Source organism: Poromitra crassiceps (assembly GCF_964638095.1).
Source record: "Poromitra crassiceps genome assembly, chromosome: 2".
NCBI lineage: Eukaryota > Metazoa > Chordata > Actinopteri > Beryciformes > Melamphaidae > Poromitra > Poromitra crassiceps.
This window is the reverse complement of record NC_139624.1, coordinates 51,836,661-51,848,889: the sequence shown is the minus strand read 5'-3', so window position 1 is coordinate 51,848,889 and position 12,229 is coordinate 51,836,661. Positions and strand designations below refer to the sequence as shown.

At 45.8% G+C, this 12,229-nt stretch overlaps 1 protein-coding gene across 4 annotated transcripts in view; it reads right to left on the bottom strand.

Moving 5' to 3' along the window:
- LOC310772521 (pleckstrin homology domain-containing family A member 5-like) overlaps window positions 1–12,229 on the bottom strand; it is a gene marked incomplete at its 5' end in the record, with an annotated part of 483,802 nt that overhangs the window by 79,780 nt on the left and 391,793 nt on the right. For all 4 annotated transcript variants that reach the window (XM_083632350.1, XM_083632349.1, XM_083632351.1 and 1 more), the window contains 3 exons: window positions 5,230–6,477; window positions 8,930–9,045; window positions 9,688–9,788. In XM_083632350.1, coding sequence (XP_083488476.1) covers window positions 5,230–6,477; window positions 8,930–9,045; window positions 9,688–9,788 — 1,465 coding nt within the window. The remainder of the gene's footprint in view (window positions 1–5,229; window positions 6,478–8,929; window positions 9,046–9,687; window positions 9,789–12,229) is intronic.

Here is a 12,229-nt window from a genome sequence, read left to right as displayed (position 1 = left end):
CAGTATCTATCTATCTATCTACTGTATCTATCTATCTATATATCTATCTGTCTATCTATCTACTGTATCTATCTACTGTATATATCTATCTACTCTATCTATCTGTCTATCTACTGTATCTATCTATCTATCTATCTATCTATATATCTATCTACTCTATATCTACTGTATCTATCTACTCTATATATCTATCTATATATCTATCAACTGTATCTATGTATCTATGTATCTATCTATCTATCTATCTATCTATTGTATCTATCTATCTGTCTGTCTGTCTGTCTGTCTGTCTGTCTGTCTGACTGACTGACTGTCTACCTATCTATCTATCTACTGTATCTATCCGTCTGTCTGTCTGTCTGTCTGTCTGTCTGTCTGTCTGTCTGTCTATCTATCTATCTACTGTATCTAACCAGAGAAAAAGGCATGTAGGAAAGATCTTGAGCATCACTCTGTTGGGCTTCTGTGCCAAGATCACTTGGTGCTGTAACCTAAAATGCCCCATTATAGCTGCTACCTTCAGTGGTATTGTTATTTACATCAGTGCTGCTCACGTTTTTAGCTCCAGGAGTGACGATGCTCATTGTTGCTCCGCTGCTCGATGACGATGCTATGCCATGTGCTGCTCTGCCGGTGTTATATCTTCTGATAACCATCGTCAATTCATCCCTATTTCGCCATCCTAGGAGAATACCTAGGATGGTGAAACACAACCAAAGATGGTGACCCGCCCTACTCTGCCTGTGATTGGCTAATAAGTTGCCTTCCTTAGTTGGGATTGGTCAGGTCTTTCCGTAATAACAGAGATTTAAAGAGGAGACAGTACAACAGTACAACGTCTCATGGAAATAATAGATAAATAACAGCTTTTCGTCAGGGCACAGGTGATTCAGTGCGCGGGCCCGGCCCCTCAAAGCCCGGCCTTGGTTACGGGTCTGCAGTAGGTACAGACACTTCCGTGTCTGATGTGTTCCCAAGACCCATAATGTTGTAAAAATAGTCAAAAACAGCTCACCAACAGATACAAAAACATGAGAAAATATGTTTAATGTACATACAAAGAACTGCCATGATCAGATTTGTGAAACACGCATTCAAAACAAGAGTGAATTCGCAATAGCTGCGACCAGATATGTGATGTCAGTCAGAGTGTGATGTCATCCACTCCATCGTGATGTCATCCACACATTGTGATGTCATCCACACATTGTGAAAAACTGTGCCCGCTAATGCTGGTGAACTTTTTGTGGAGCGACCGACCGACCAACTGACTGACCAACCGACCAACGGACCGAGTGACTTATAGAGCTGCTGGCCAGCTGGCCGCAGCTAGTAACAATGTGCCTCTCCCTTGAGCTGCAGGTTGCTTCCCCGACAGCTCCTCAACTGCAGCCTGGACGCTCGGCCCACTCAGCCCATGTCACTCAGTGGAGGCTGCACAGCCATTCGGTAGGCATTCCAAGGCCATTCATCTGCGCATTCGGCCATGAATCGTCCCTAATTATTACCTAATTAAAAAATTCTGCTTTTTACGGTCTCCAACCTAACCCAAGCTTTATAGGCTTAAAGCCAGGCATGTAGTGCTCCTTGAGGGCACTGGAACAGCACTCCACCACTTCTTTGGGATGGGAAGCATCCAGAATAGTGGCAGTTTGCATAATCTGGTTGAAATTCATACAGATTTTATTAAGCGCCTAAAGATCCAATCATCACTAGCGTTTGTCATGCAAAAGAGCGTTGTCATATTGACATTTAAGGTTTGATGATTGATTCACGGTGCCAACTCAAAAACGTTCCAACTTAACTCATTGAGTGCCAGCCACTTTTGGAGAACGGACGCTCCCAGTGCCAGAGTTTCAGAGCGTTTTCAGTGATTTCTCGAGGCCCACAGAATATTGTGTGATACAACTATGTAAACACTGAACATGCACAAAGAACGATGAGACTCTCTTCTATCATCTGCAAAAAAAAGTTTATTGATCCCATTTTCCGTTCTTTAGTTATGAGCCGGAGAAGATAGCTTGATTTAACCAAAAACAGCCATTTTTTTCTAGAAGCTGAGATAATGAGCCTTTTGTGAAATTAAACATTTCAAGCACATCACTGACTCTGAAGCTAATATTTTCTAATGTAGTCACACCTCAAAAATAATTTCCTTCAATAAAACAGTGAAGGCCAGGGAATTTTGTTTGGCAGAATAATATTTTTTAGCTGCAACCAGCAGCGCTGGCCCCTGCGTGCGCTGCTGGTTGCAGCTTCTTGCTGGTCTTGATTTGCTGCTGGTGGGCATCGGATATTCTGGCTTGCGTTTGCCAATCCTGTCCTGCTGTCTGGGTCTGTCTGGGTCAGTGTTGTGTGCTGCTCTGCGTGCCCCCCCCCCCCCCCCCCCCCACCGCCTCAACTGCAAACCCCTCCTCCATGGGAGTGTCTCTGGTGGCTTTCTGCTGCGTTTGCTGTGCACAGTGAAGGGTGCGCGACATCCAGCTTTTTTACAGCGTTCCGCGTGTGTTTGTCACCGGCTCCCATGCTTCCAGTTGAGAATAATAACAACTCCACGGCTGATCATGCGATGGGCTGTCGCAACGGACACGGAGGGGCTCAATTGTGGCAGCAGATTGGCTGCTGCAGGCACAGCTAACGTTATGCTTCATGCATATCGATGCATACGGATGCGATGCGATTTCCGTTTCCCCAACGACTTCTTCTTTGTTTTTTCCTCGCCTTTCTGTAATCTGGAGAGCACTGTCGCCACCTAAGGGTTCTGTAAAATAGGTTACACACATTCAATAGCTCCCATATTGTAAGAGGCGATGTAAGAGGCTTAGATCCACGTCCCACCGTCAAAAAACGCAATTAACGACTTTAGTCGTCTTTGGCACTCAACGTTACTAAAGCAATTGACGACTAAAGTCGTCATTGGCACTCAATGAGTTAAAAGTTGAGCAGCACAGCACAGTGAATGGATTTTTTTTTCCAGTAACAGTTATTGAACGTTAACTAGCAAAAATGAAAAGGCAGCAAGCCATCCTTTTATTTTATTTACAGCTAAAAAGCTGCGAGATTGATCGGAGATGAATCAGCAGCTATCAGCTAATAATAAACTAGCTACAGCAGCTAGATAAGCATCCTGTTTTCCATGGGTTGTTTACATAACGGTGGCAGCCAACTCTGGACGGGCGGGTAACGTTAGCTAGTGAGGAGGACATTGTTTTCGATTTATTATCAGCGCCATTTCCAAGGTTAACTTTTAATGAGAAGTTGGAGTCAATCGGAAGAGAAAGACCCTGCAGAAAACCAAAGCTTTCGGAGCACAAAGTTTATGGGATTGTTAGATTTTTTGCGTGGAGCGTGGGTCTGGGCCAGAGATGGATTTTCTGATTTACACAGTAGGACGTTTATCAGCCCTTCGCCATCAAAGGGTAAGTTATTTAAAAATATATAGGCTGCCGTGCCAACTGATTTGATTCAAAAAGGTTGAGAAAAACAGAGTTTCATAATCTGAAACTCTGTAAATGGTTTAGCCCGGCATCTCTCGGCCTGTCTCGGAGGGGAGTCCCCGGATGGGGTCCATAGCTGGACCCCTACAGTACATCGGCCTCACAAGGTTCCTCCTCAGCCAAGTCACTGAGGCAATCCATGTGGCAATTCATGTGGTGGATTGCCACCATATGGTGGAAAGGTTTTCTTGCATTCACTGGGGGTGAGGGGGTACCGCTGTGTCCCGGCCTGGCCTTCTCTCCCACGCCTTATGTGTGTGGGGGCCGGGGCCGGGGCGGGGGGCATCGGTGCTCTCCATCACTGGTCGAGGGCTGCCGGTAGGTTTAGAATAGCTTAGGTAGGCGATAGATTAGCTACAGCCTAACTATAGGCTGACCTGTTATAGTGTTCAGGCAAAGATCAGACTAGAGCAGAATAGGACAGGCCAGACTAGGCTGTAGATTAGCTACAGTAGATCCCCTATGTCCCAGTTAGCTCTGGTTAATGTCTAGAGTAGTCAGTTTGTCTGATCCCCCCCCCCCTCTCTTTCTCTTTCCCCCTTCCCCTGCTCCTTCCCCACTTCTCCCTTCCTGTTCTCTCCTCTCCCACATTTCCCATTACCCCCCACCTCCTCTCTTTCCATGCTCTTTCCTCCCCCACATCCCACCGCTCTCCCCCCTCCCTTCTCCTGCTCTCTCCTCTTTCTCCCCTCCTCTGCTCCTTCTCCTCTTCTCCCCAATTTTCCCCATTCCCTGCCACTTCCTGCTCTCCCCTCTCTCACATTCCCCCTGCTCTCCCTCCCCTGCACCCTCCCACCTCTCCTTCTCTGTTCTCTCCTCCCTCACATTTCCCATTTTCTCCCCACCTCCTCCCTCTCCTCCCCCACATCCCCCCGCTCTCCCTCCCTCCTCCCCTCTCCCCTCTTCCCCCACTACTCTAAAGCATAGTACACATTCTACTCCAAAGCATGGCACCCATTCTATCCCCTCCCACTATTCCGCCACTATTTAAAGCATGGCACCCATTCTATTACTACTACTGTAATTTGTTACTGTTGTGTCAGCTAGCCCTCCTTTCCCTGTTCTCTCCATAGTCTCCCATACTCCTCTATACTCCCATACGCTTTCTCCTCTCCCACATTTCCCATTCTCTCCCCACCTCCTCCCTCTCCCTGCTCTCTTCTCCCCCACACCCCCCCCGCTCCCCCCCCTTCCCCTCTCCTGCTCTCTCCTTCACCACCTCTTATACCCTCCAACATTTCCCATTCCCTCCCCACCCCATCACTCTCTCACATTCCCCCTGCTCTCCTCCCTTCTCCTGCTCTCTCCTCTGCTCTATCCTTAATTTCTATATTTTCTATATTTCTCTATCAATTGTTCAAAATGTTATCTTTATTCTGTAATTTGCTACTGTTGTGTCAGCTAGAATTAGCTAGACATATTTTCCGTGAAGCCCTCTGAGACATGCTTGTGAATTAGGGCTATATAAATAAACTTGACTTGACTTGACTAGAACTGGCGTAATAGACTCGAGGGACTACTTCTGTAGACACGGAGAACCCAGGAAATCCACAATATGATACACACATGGGCAGCTCTCAGGGCATTCAGCTCAATAACTTAATTTACATAGACAAGATAAATACCGGTAACAGAAAAACTGCCAGACGTTTCATCTCTGCTGAGAGACATGAAGATATGGTACAAGCGCTCTCTCTCTCTCTCTAACACAGACCCCCTCACACAGTCTTACCTCCTGCTGTCATCGTCCAGTCCTCTCCTGTGTGTGCGGACCCAGTGCTCCAGCTGCTGCATAGAGTTGGTTCTGGACAGGCCTCTCTCCCCCTCCTGAGCTGGGGCCTGGGTCTGTCCTGCCCCTCTGGCCAGGCTGCCGTCCACCTCTGCTGGGCTGCAGTCCCCAGGCTGCTCCCCAGCCCCCGGCCTGGCCCCCGCCACCGAACCGTTCACCTGCGGGGCCTTGTGGAGGTTGAGGGTGGCCTGGCCCTGGCGAGAGGCAGAGACCGCGGCCGCAATGGCGGCGGCCTGAGCCGGCTGCAGCTTGATGCTGCTGATTTTAGTCAGAGACCTCTCTGCGCTCGGGTCCCTCTGGAAGCCGTATTTATCGCCCTCTCTGAGCGTAGCGTACTTGTCCCCCTCTCTGAGCGTAGCGTACTTGTCCCCCTCTCTGAGCGTAGCGTACTTGTCCCCCTCTCTGAGCGTAGCATACTTGTCTCCCTCTCTCAGTATAGCGTACTTGTCCCCTTCTCGGAGCGTAGCGTATTTCTTCACTTCCTTCAGAGTGCCGTATTTGTCCACGACCTGTATGGTGCCGTACTTGCCGTACCTGTCTGTCTCTTTCAACGACACTGCTCTCTTCACTTCCTTGTGAACCACATATTTCTGTCCGTCTTTTTGGAGGGTGTGCCGGTCTCCCACTTTCTGCAGTGCAAACTTTTCTCCATCCTTCGTGAGCAAGTACTTGTCGGTGTCTTTGGGCGGGGCGTATTTCTCCTCGGTTGGCGGCACGGTGTACTTGTCATCGACTTTCTGGACCGCGTACTTCTCCAGATCTCTGTGAATGGCGTACACCTCTCTGTCCTTCTGCAGAGAGTATTTCTCCAGATCTCTGTGAATGGCATGCACCTCTCCATCTTTCTGCAGAGAGTACTTCTCACCCTCCTTTCGCAGCATGTACTTCTCTCCATCCTTGTGGAGAAGGTACTTCTCACCGTCCTTGTGCAGCATGTAGCTCACCCCATCTTTCTTCAGGGAGTACCTGTCCCCGTCTCTCTGTAAGGTGTAGTATTCCCGCTCCCGCTGGCCATTGTGTTTCTCCAGATCTTTTTGTTGCCGCTTGTCGTCGGCGCGCGACAGGGAGTGCTGCCGGACGGGCTCGCGGTTGCGTTCGTTGTTCTGGATCTCGGGCCGGGTCAGGACTCTGTGGTTCAGCAAGTTGTTCAACTCCTGAGGTGTCCGCTGGTCCACTTTCAACTTGTCCAATCTGTGGAGAGAGAGAGAAAGAGAGACAGAGGGCGATACAGAGATGTGCAAGGAGCAAGAAAAAAAATTAAAAAAATAACTTCAAATATCAATTTATCTTAGATCAACTACTTACTATCAACTTCTTGAAAGAAATACAAGTTTGGAAGCCAGTGTCAAAGCCCCTATGTTTGTCTGACAGTCCTTCTCTCTCTCTCTCTCTCTCTCTCTCTCTCTCTCTCTCTCTCTCTCTCTCTCTCTCTCTCTCTCTCTCTCTCTCTCTCTCTCTCTCTCTCTCTCTCTCTCTCTCTTTGTCTCACTCTAACATTCTTTCTTTCTTCCCCTGGGCTTCCACTCCTTCTCCCTTTCCTTTCCGATCCAACCCATCTACCTCAGAGAACAGAGGAGAGGAGGAGAAGATCCAACCCATCTACTTCAGAGAACAGAGGTGAAGAGAAGCAGCAGCAGCCGACGTGAGTGTTGCAACTGTGCAGAGAGAAGCTTCTGCAGCTTCTGTCATTCCCTGACAGAACAGAGACTCAGGGAGGGCAGCAGGGAGTTTGAGCTGGCTGATGATCTCTCTATTAAGCATAGTGAAGAAATGGCTTTTTTCCATACTGTATAATATATGGACATCGCTACCGTGATGTCACCCATTGTTTTTTGGACTCGCATTTTGAAACCTCGAGGTTGGCATTTTCACCGTCGCCATCTTGGTTATTTTTGAGCAAGAAGTGATGTGAATTTGGACGAGAACAGCCACAGCGCAGCCTGCTATTAGACCGTGATCACCGAGCTATGCGATCACTGGACAGGCGACCTGTCAATCACGCCTCGAAACATAATATTTTCTTATTTTATATTTTACTCTAAAAGTCATTTTAGTTCACGGGCTACATGGAACCCAATTTGTCTCAAGTGCGCCAAACACAGAAAATCAACACATAATAACCTACATTAAATAACAACACCTTATCTCGGCTACCATAGGCCTATCATATCAAATCTACCGTCTGTAACTGTGCATTACAATTGATGGTAACTTCAATTCTTCTCTAAGGGTAATGAAAATATCATTTAGTGATGAATAGGCTATACAGAAAACATGCATAGGCTACTTAATATTGTAACTTGCTCCTCAACCTGGTACGATAAATTTTAGGTGTTAAATCCTGAGCTTGAAAAATTGGATTGAAAGACTTCTCAGTGCAATTTTCCCACTTTGCAAAGTCATCATGTGGGCCGGATTGGACCCTTTGGCGGACCGGTTCTGGCCCCTGGGCCGTATGTTTGACACCCCTGCTCTAAATGAAACCATAATTTACAAAATTAACATCATGCTGTAGGACCACCACTGGAGGACCACATCCAGTCATATCAATCTGCAGAAAGAAGTCCCATAAATGTAATGGTTAATTAGCTCATTCGTGACCCCGGTGGCAAAAGAATGTTACCGTAGCTTTCTCTAGTAACTAGCCGTGTAATAAATGGGATAATGTGCATTATCGTGAAATTAACCCCTTCAGGGTGATCAGAACCCCAATGCGAACATTATCCCTTACTTAATAAATACTACTACTACTACTACTACTACTACTACTACTACTACTACTACTAAATAAAAACAGATTGAACATCAGACTGTGAATGCATGCAGAGTAAATTCATCTACACCCACGATTTCAGACACTGTCCTCCACACACTCCACACTCTATTGGCTCTGTCTCTCTCCACTCCACTACAGCTAGTCCAGAACACAGCTGCTAGGATCTTACACATGAGGGCATATTTCACCAATTCTTGCATATTTGCACTGGTATGTCATTCTCTCTGTCTCTATTGTTCTTTTTTTGCTTAACTTGTTTTTTCTACATTTATTTTCTATTTTTGCACTGTTGTGTACTGCTTCTTTTATTTTGTAAAGCACTTTGTAAACTTTGTTTTGGAAAATTGCTATAAATAAAGTTGACAGTATTACAGTAGTATTATTATTCTCCTCCAAATGGAGAGGAACAAATGACAGGTGGAACTAGTTTTGTGATGTTTCGTGAAGGAAGTTAATCCAGCAGACACACACTATTCACCTGATGGGTTAATGCCTGCCTTGGTCACTTATTCCGTTATGATCGCTATTCCAAATGACCTGACCTAAAGGTTATGAATATAACCTGGGTTTTATAAAAAGGTGAGAAGATTCTCACTATGCAAGGTCATCTTGCAGGAGCAAAACTCCCCATAGTGAGAATCTTCGATACCTTTTGGATACAACTCATGTTAACACCTGCACTGCTCTAGAGTAAGTTCTGATCCGACTGAAACCTCAAAACAGTAGTCCAGGTCTTGCATGCTGATTGACCGTTGATTACATTTGAGGCTGATTGGGTTATGAATCACCAGGCTCTTCACACCCAAGCTAAAGGCTGCTATTGGATGCATGTTTGTCTCTAGGTGTGTCCCTGTCATGTGCACCGACCTTCTGATTGGTTCAGTGTGGACGAGTGCAGCGTCTGTCATAACCTTCATCCAGGACTCCATGTCTTTGGCTGTGTCAGTGCAGAAATAATACGTCCGCATGTTGGGGTGAGTGGCCTGGAAATGCAAGGAGAGAGAGAGAGAGACAGACATCAAGAGAGAGAGAGACAGTGTCTGTGTGTGTGTGTGTGTGTGTGTGTGTGTGTGTGTGTGTGTGTGTGTGTGTGTGTGCGTGTGTGTGTGCGCACACACGCGCGTGCGTGCATGTGTGTGTGTGTGTGTGAGAGAGAGAGAGAGAGAGAGAGAGAACATGAGTGTGAGCAGCAGCTTTGGATGGCATCCTTGAGATAGCAGCAGGGAGTCTTTACATCAGCTGCATTGTCAGAAAAGCGTGTTTTGATAGTTAGTGTTTAGATAATGTTTTTAAGACTGCTACTTGGCTCGCCTCACTAAACATGACTAACATCCTTTTCCATCCAAACAAAGTTTGCATCATTTGAACTGGAAAGCATCCACTTCACAGGTTTAACTAATTGAAATGAGAGGAGCTGCTGTTGACGACGACGACCAATCAGGGTCCATTATTGGTCTGCTCAGAGGACTTGGTCATCATACAGTATATATTCAATAAATATGCTTTTAACTAAGACATTAACAACAACATTAAAAGTACATAATTACAAAATACGTAGAAGAGCATATCGAAATCATAGGTCAAATTAACTTTTTTTTAACAGAAAAGAGGACAAATGGATTCACCTTGAAGGCATATTTCCTGCTGATGTGGTCATCCACCGACAACATGGAGATGTGGAAGCTGGGCAGGAGGATGCTTCCCAGGATGCCCTCCTCTTTGTCATCTGCACCACAGAAGAAGAAGTCACCATGTTACCCGTGTTCTAGTCTCGCTGGCCAGCCTCCCCTCAAGCTCCATACAGAAAGAATAAAGATCAAAAATGAAGTATTTTGTCAGTGTCAAACATGGGGGTGGAAATTCCCATTTTCAGAGAACACCCTGATGTTTTCCACGGCATCCATATTTTCTTGTCCAGAGGATTTGTAATGTGTTGTTAATTCTCTCTTTTGACTATCTGACCATGGCATCCGCGGGGTGATGGTTGACCAGTCTATGAGATGGAGCTTATCAGGGAACGGCAGATGGAGAGAGACAGAATGAAATGATTGGGCGTACGCGCTCTGTCCATTTTCTGTGTGAGCTCCAATCGTCTGTCCCTCACTGTGTGGTGCACTGCATGAATTGAAATACAGGCACAGCTGAGGATGGAATCTCCAGAGGCTGCAGCACTAAGAAAACTTTTTTCTTTCTTTTTTGCTTTCATGTATCAGAAGCCAAACAGTTGCAAAGTACAAAAGACATCTGCTCCGGGTAGTGCAGCGGTAGATTCCCTGCCTACCAACATGGGGGTTACAGGTTCGAGCCCCCGTGTTACCTCCGGCTTGGTTGGGCGTCCATACAGGCACAATTGGCCGTGTCTGCGAGTAGGAAGCCGGATTAAGGGTATGTGTCCTGGTCGCTGCACTAGTCAGGGCGCCTGTTCAGAGGGGAGGGGAACTGGGGGGAATAGCGTGATCCTCCCACGCGCTACGTCCTGCCAGCGAAACTCTTCACTGTCAGGTGAAAAGAAGTGGCTGGCTACTGCACATGTATCGGGGGAAGCATGTAGTCTACAACTCTCCCCAGATTGACAGAGGGGGTGGATCAATGACACATATATATATATATATATATATATATATATATATATATATATATATATATATATATATATATATATATATATATATATATTACTGTATATATATTAGAGCCCGACCGATACTGGATTTTTGAGGGCGATGCCGATACCGATATTAGGGAAAAATCCGATATCGATATATCGGCCGATATCTTTATAATACCCATATATATTTTTTTTTGCCATGATCCCTCAAATATCAAACACCTGACAAAGATATGACTTGACATGACTTGTGATATGTAATGTAGGGAGGATATTTTACAGCTTATCAATAAACTTTATTGTCCACAATTACATCAATGCAATGAAAGAGTAAACTTCACTGGGAATTTAATAATTATAAATAACTAGAAAAAAACAACACACAAATAGAACAAATATAAAATATAACTTGAGTTAAAGGAGAATTTCGTTTTTTTTTTTTACCTGGAGCCCTCTCCTCACATTAATTATTATCTGACGACTCACCCAGTGTTCTCTGCAGTGATTTGGACCGTCGTAGGCGTTGTTGTGATCGAAATAGTACTCCAAGCCAGTCCTTGAATGCGCTCTGTCGGGGCCACATGGCAGCGTGCTCTTCCTCCATGTAAATAGACAGTTTTCTTCCCGTTTTCGACCCATATCATCATTATATATATATAAAGAAACATCAGACTGCCAATCTCCCCCGGGCTATTTCCAGCGGTATTTCCAGGGATCCCATTTCCTCCTTTCGGGTCAGTGTCACCAACTCTCGTCAAGTCCCGCGAGACTTTCCTGCCGCTGGCCTGTGGACTGACCCGAAAGGAGGAAATGGGATCCCTGTAAATACCGCTGGAAATAGCCCGGGCGAGATTGGCAGTCTGATGTTTCTTTATATAAATATAATGACGATATGGGTCGAAAACGGGAAGAAAACTGTCTATTTACATGGAGGAAGAGCACGCTTGTGGCCCCGACGGAGTGCATTCAAGGACTGGCTTGGAGTACTATTTCGATCACAACAACGCCTACGACGGTCCAAATCGCTGCGGAGAACACTGGGTGAGTCGTCAGATAATAATTAATGTGAGGAGAGGGCTAAAAAAAACGAAATTCTCCTTTAAGAAAAAGATTAAATATATGTGTGTGTGTGTGTGTGTGTGTGTGTGTGTGTGTGTGTGTGTGTGTGTGTGTGTGTGTGTGTGTGTGTTAGGATGGTAATCGTAATGACTGCTTCGTTCCTATCGCCTCTGCATCTGTGTTAGGATGGTAATGGTAATGACTGCATTGTTCCTATTGCCTATGCATTCTCTCTATAGGAAGATGTTAGGATGGTAATGACTGCATAGAGACACTGCATGAAATAGGCTACGCCCAGCACGGGGAAAAAGCTCTGTTCATTTCCACACACCGTCATTTTCCTTGACTTAAACATAGCTAAAAGCTGTTGTGTGGTGGGCAGCGCAGACAACAAATGTAAAAAATCGGCAGTTAAAGTCTTTTTGTACTCCCGAGGAAAACAAGGAAGCCATTGAGAATTGGCAAGAAGAAAAATGTGGATGTTGCTGTCAATGAAGTAA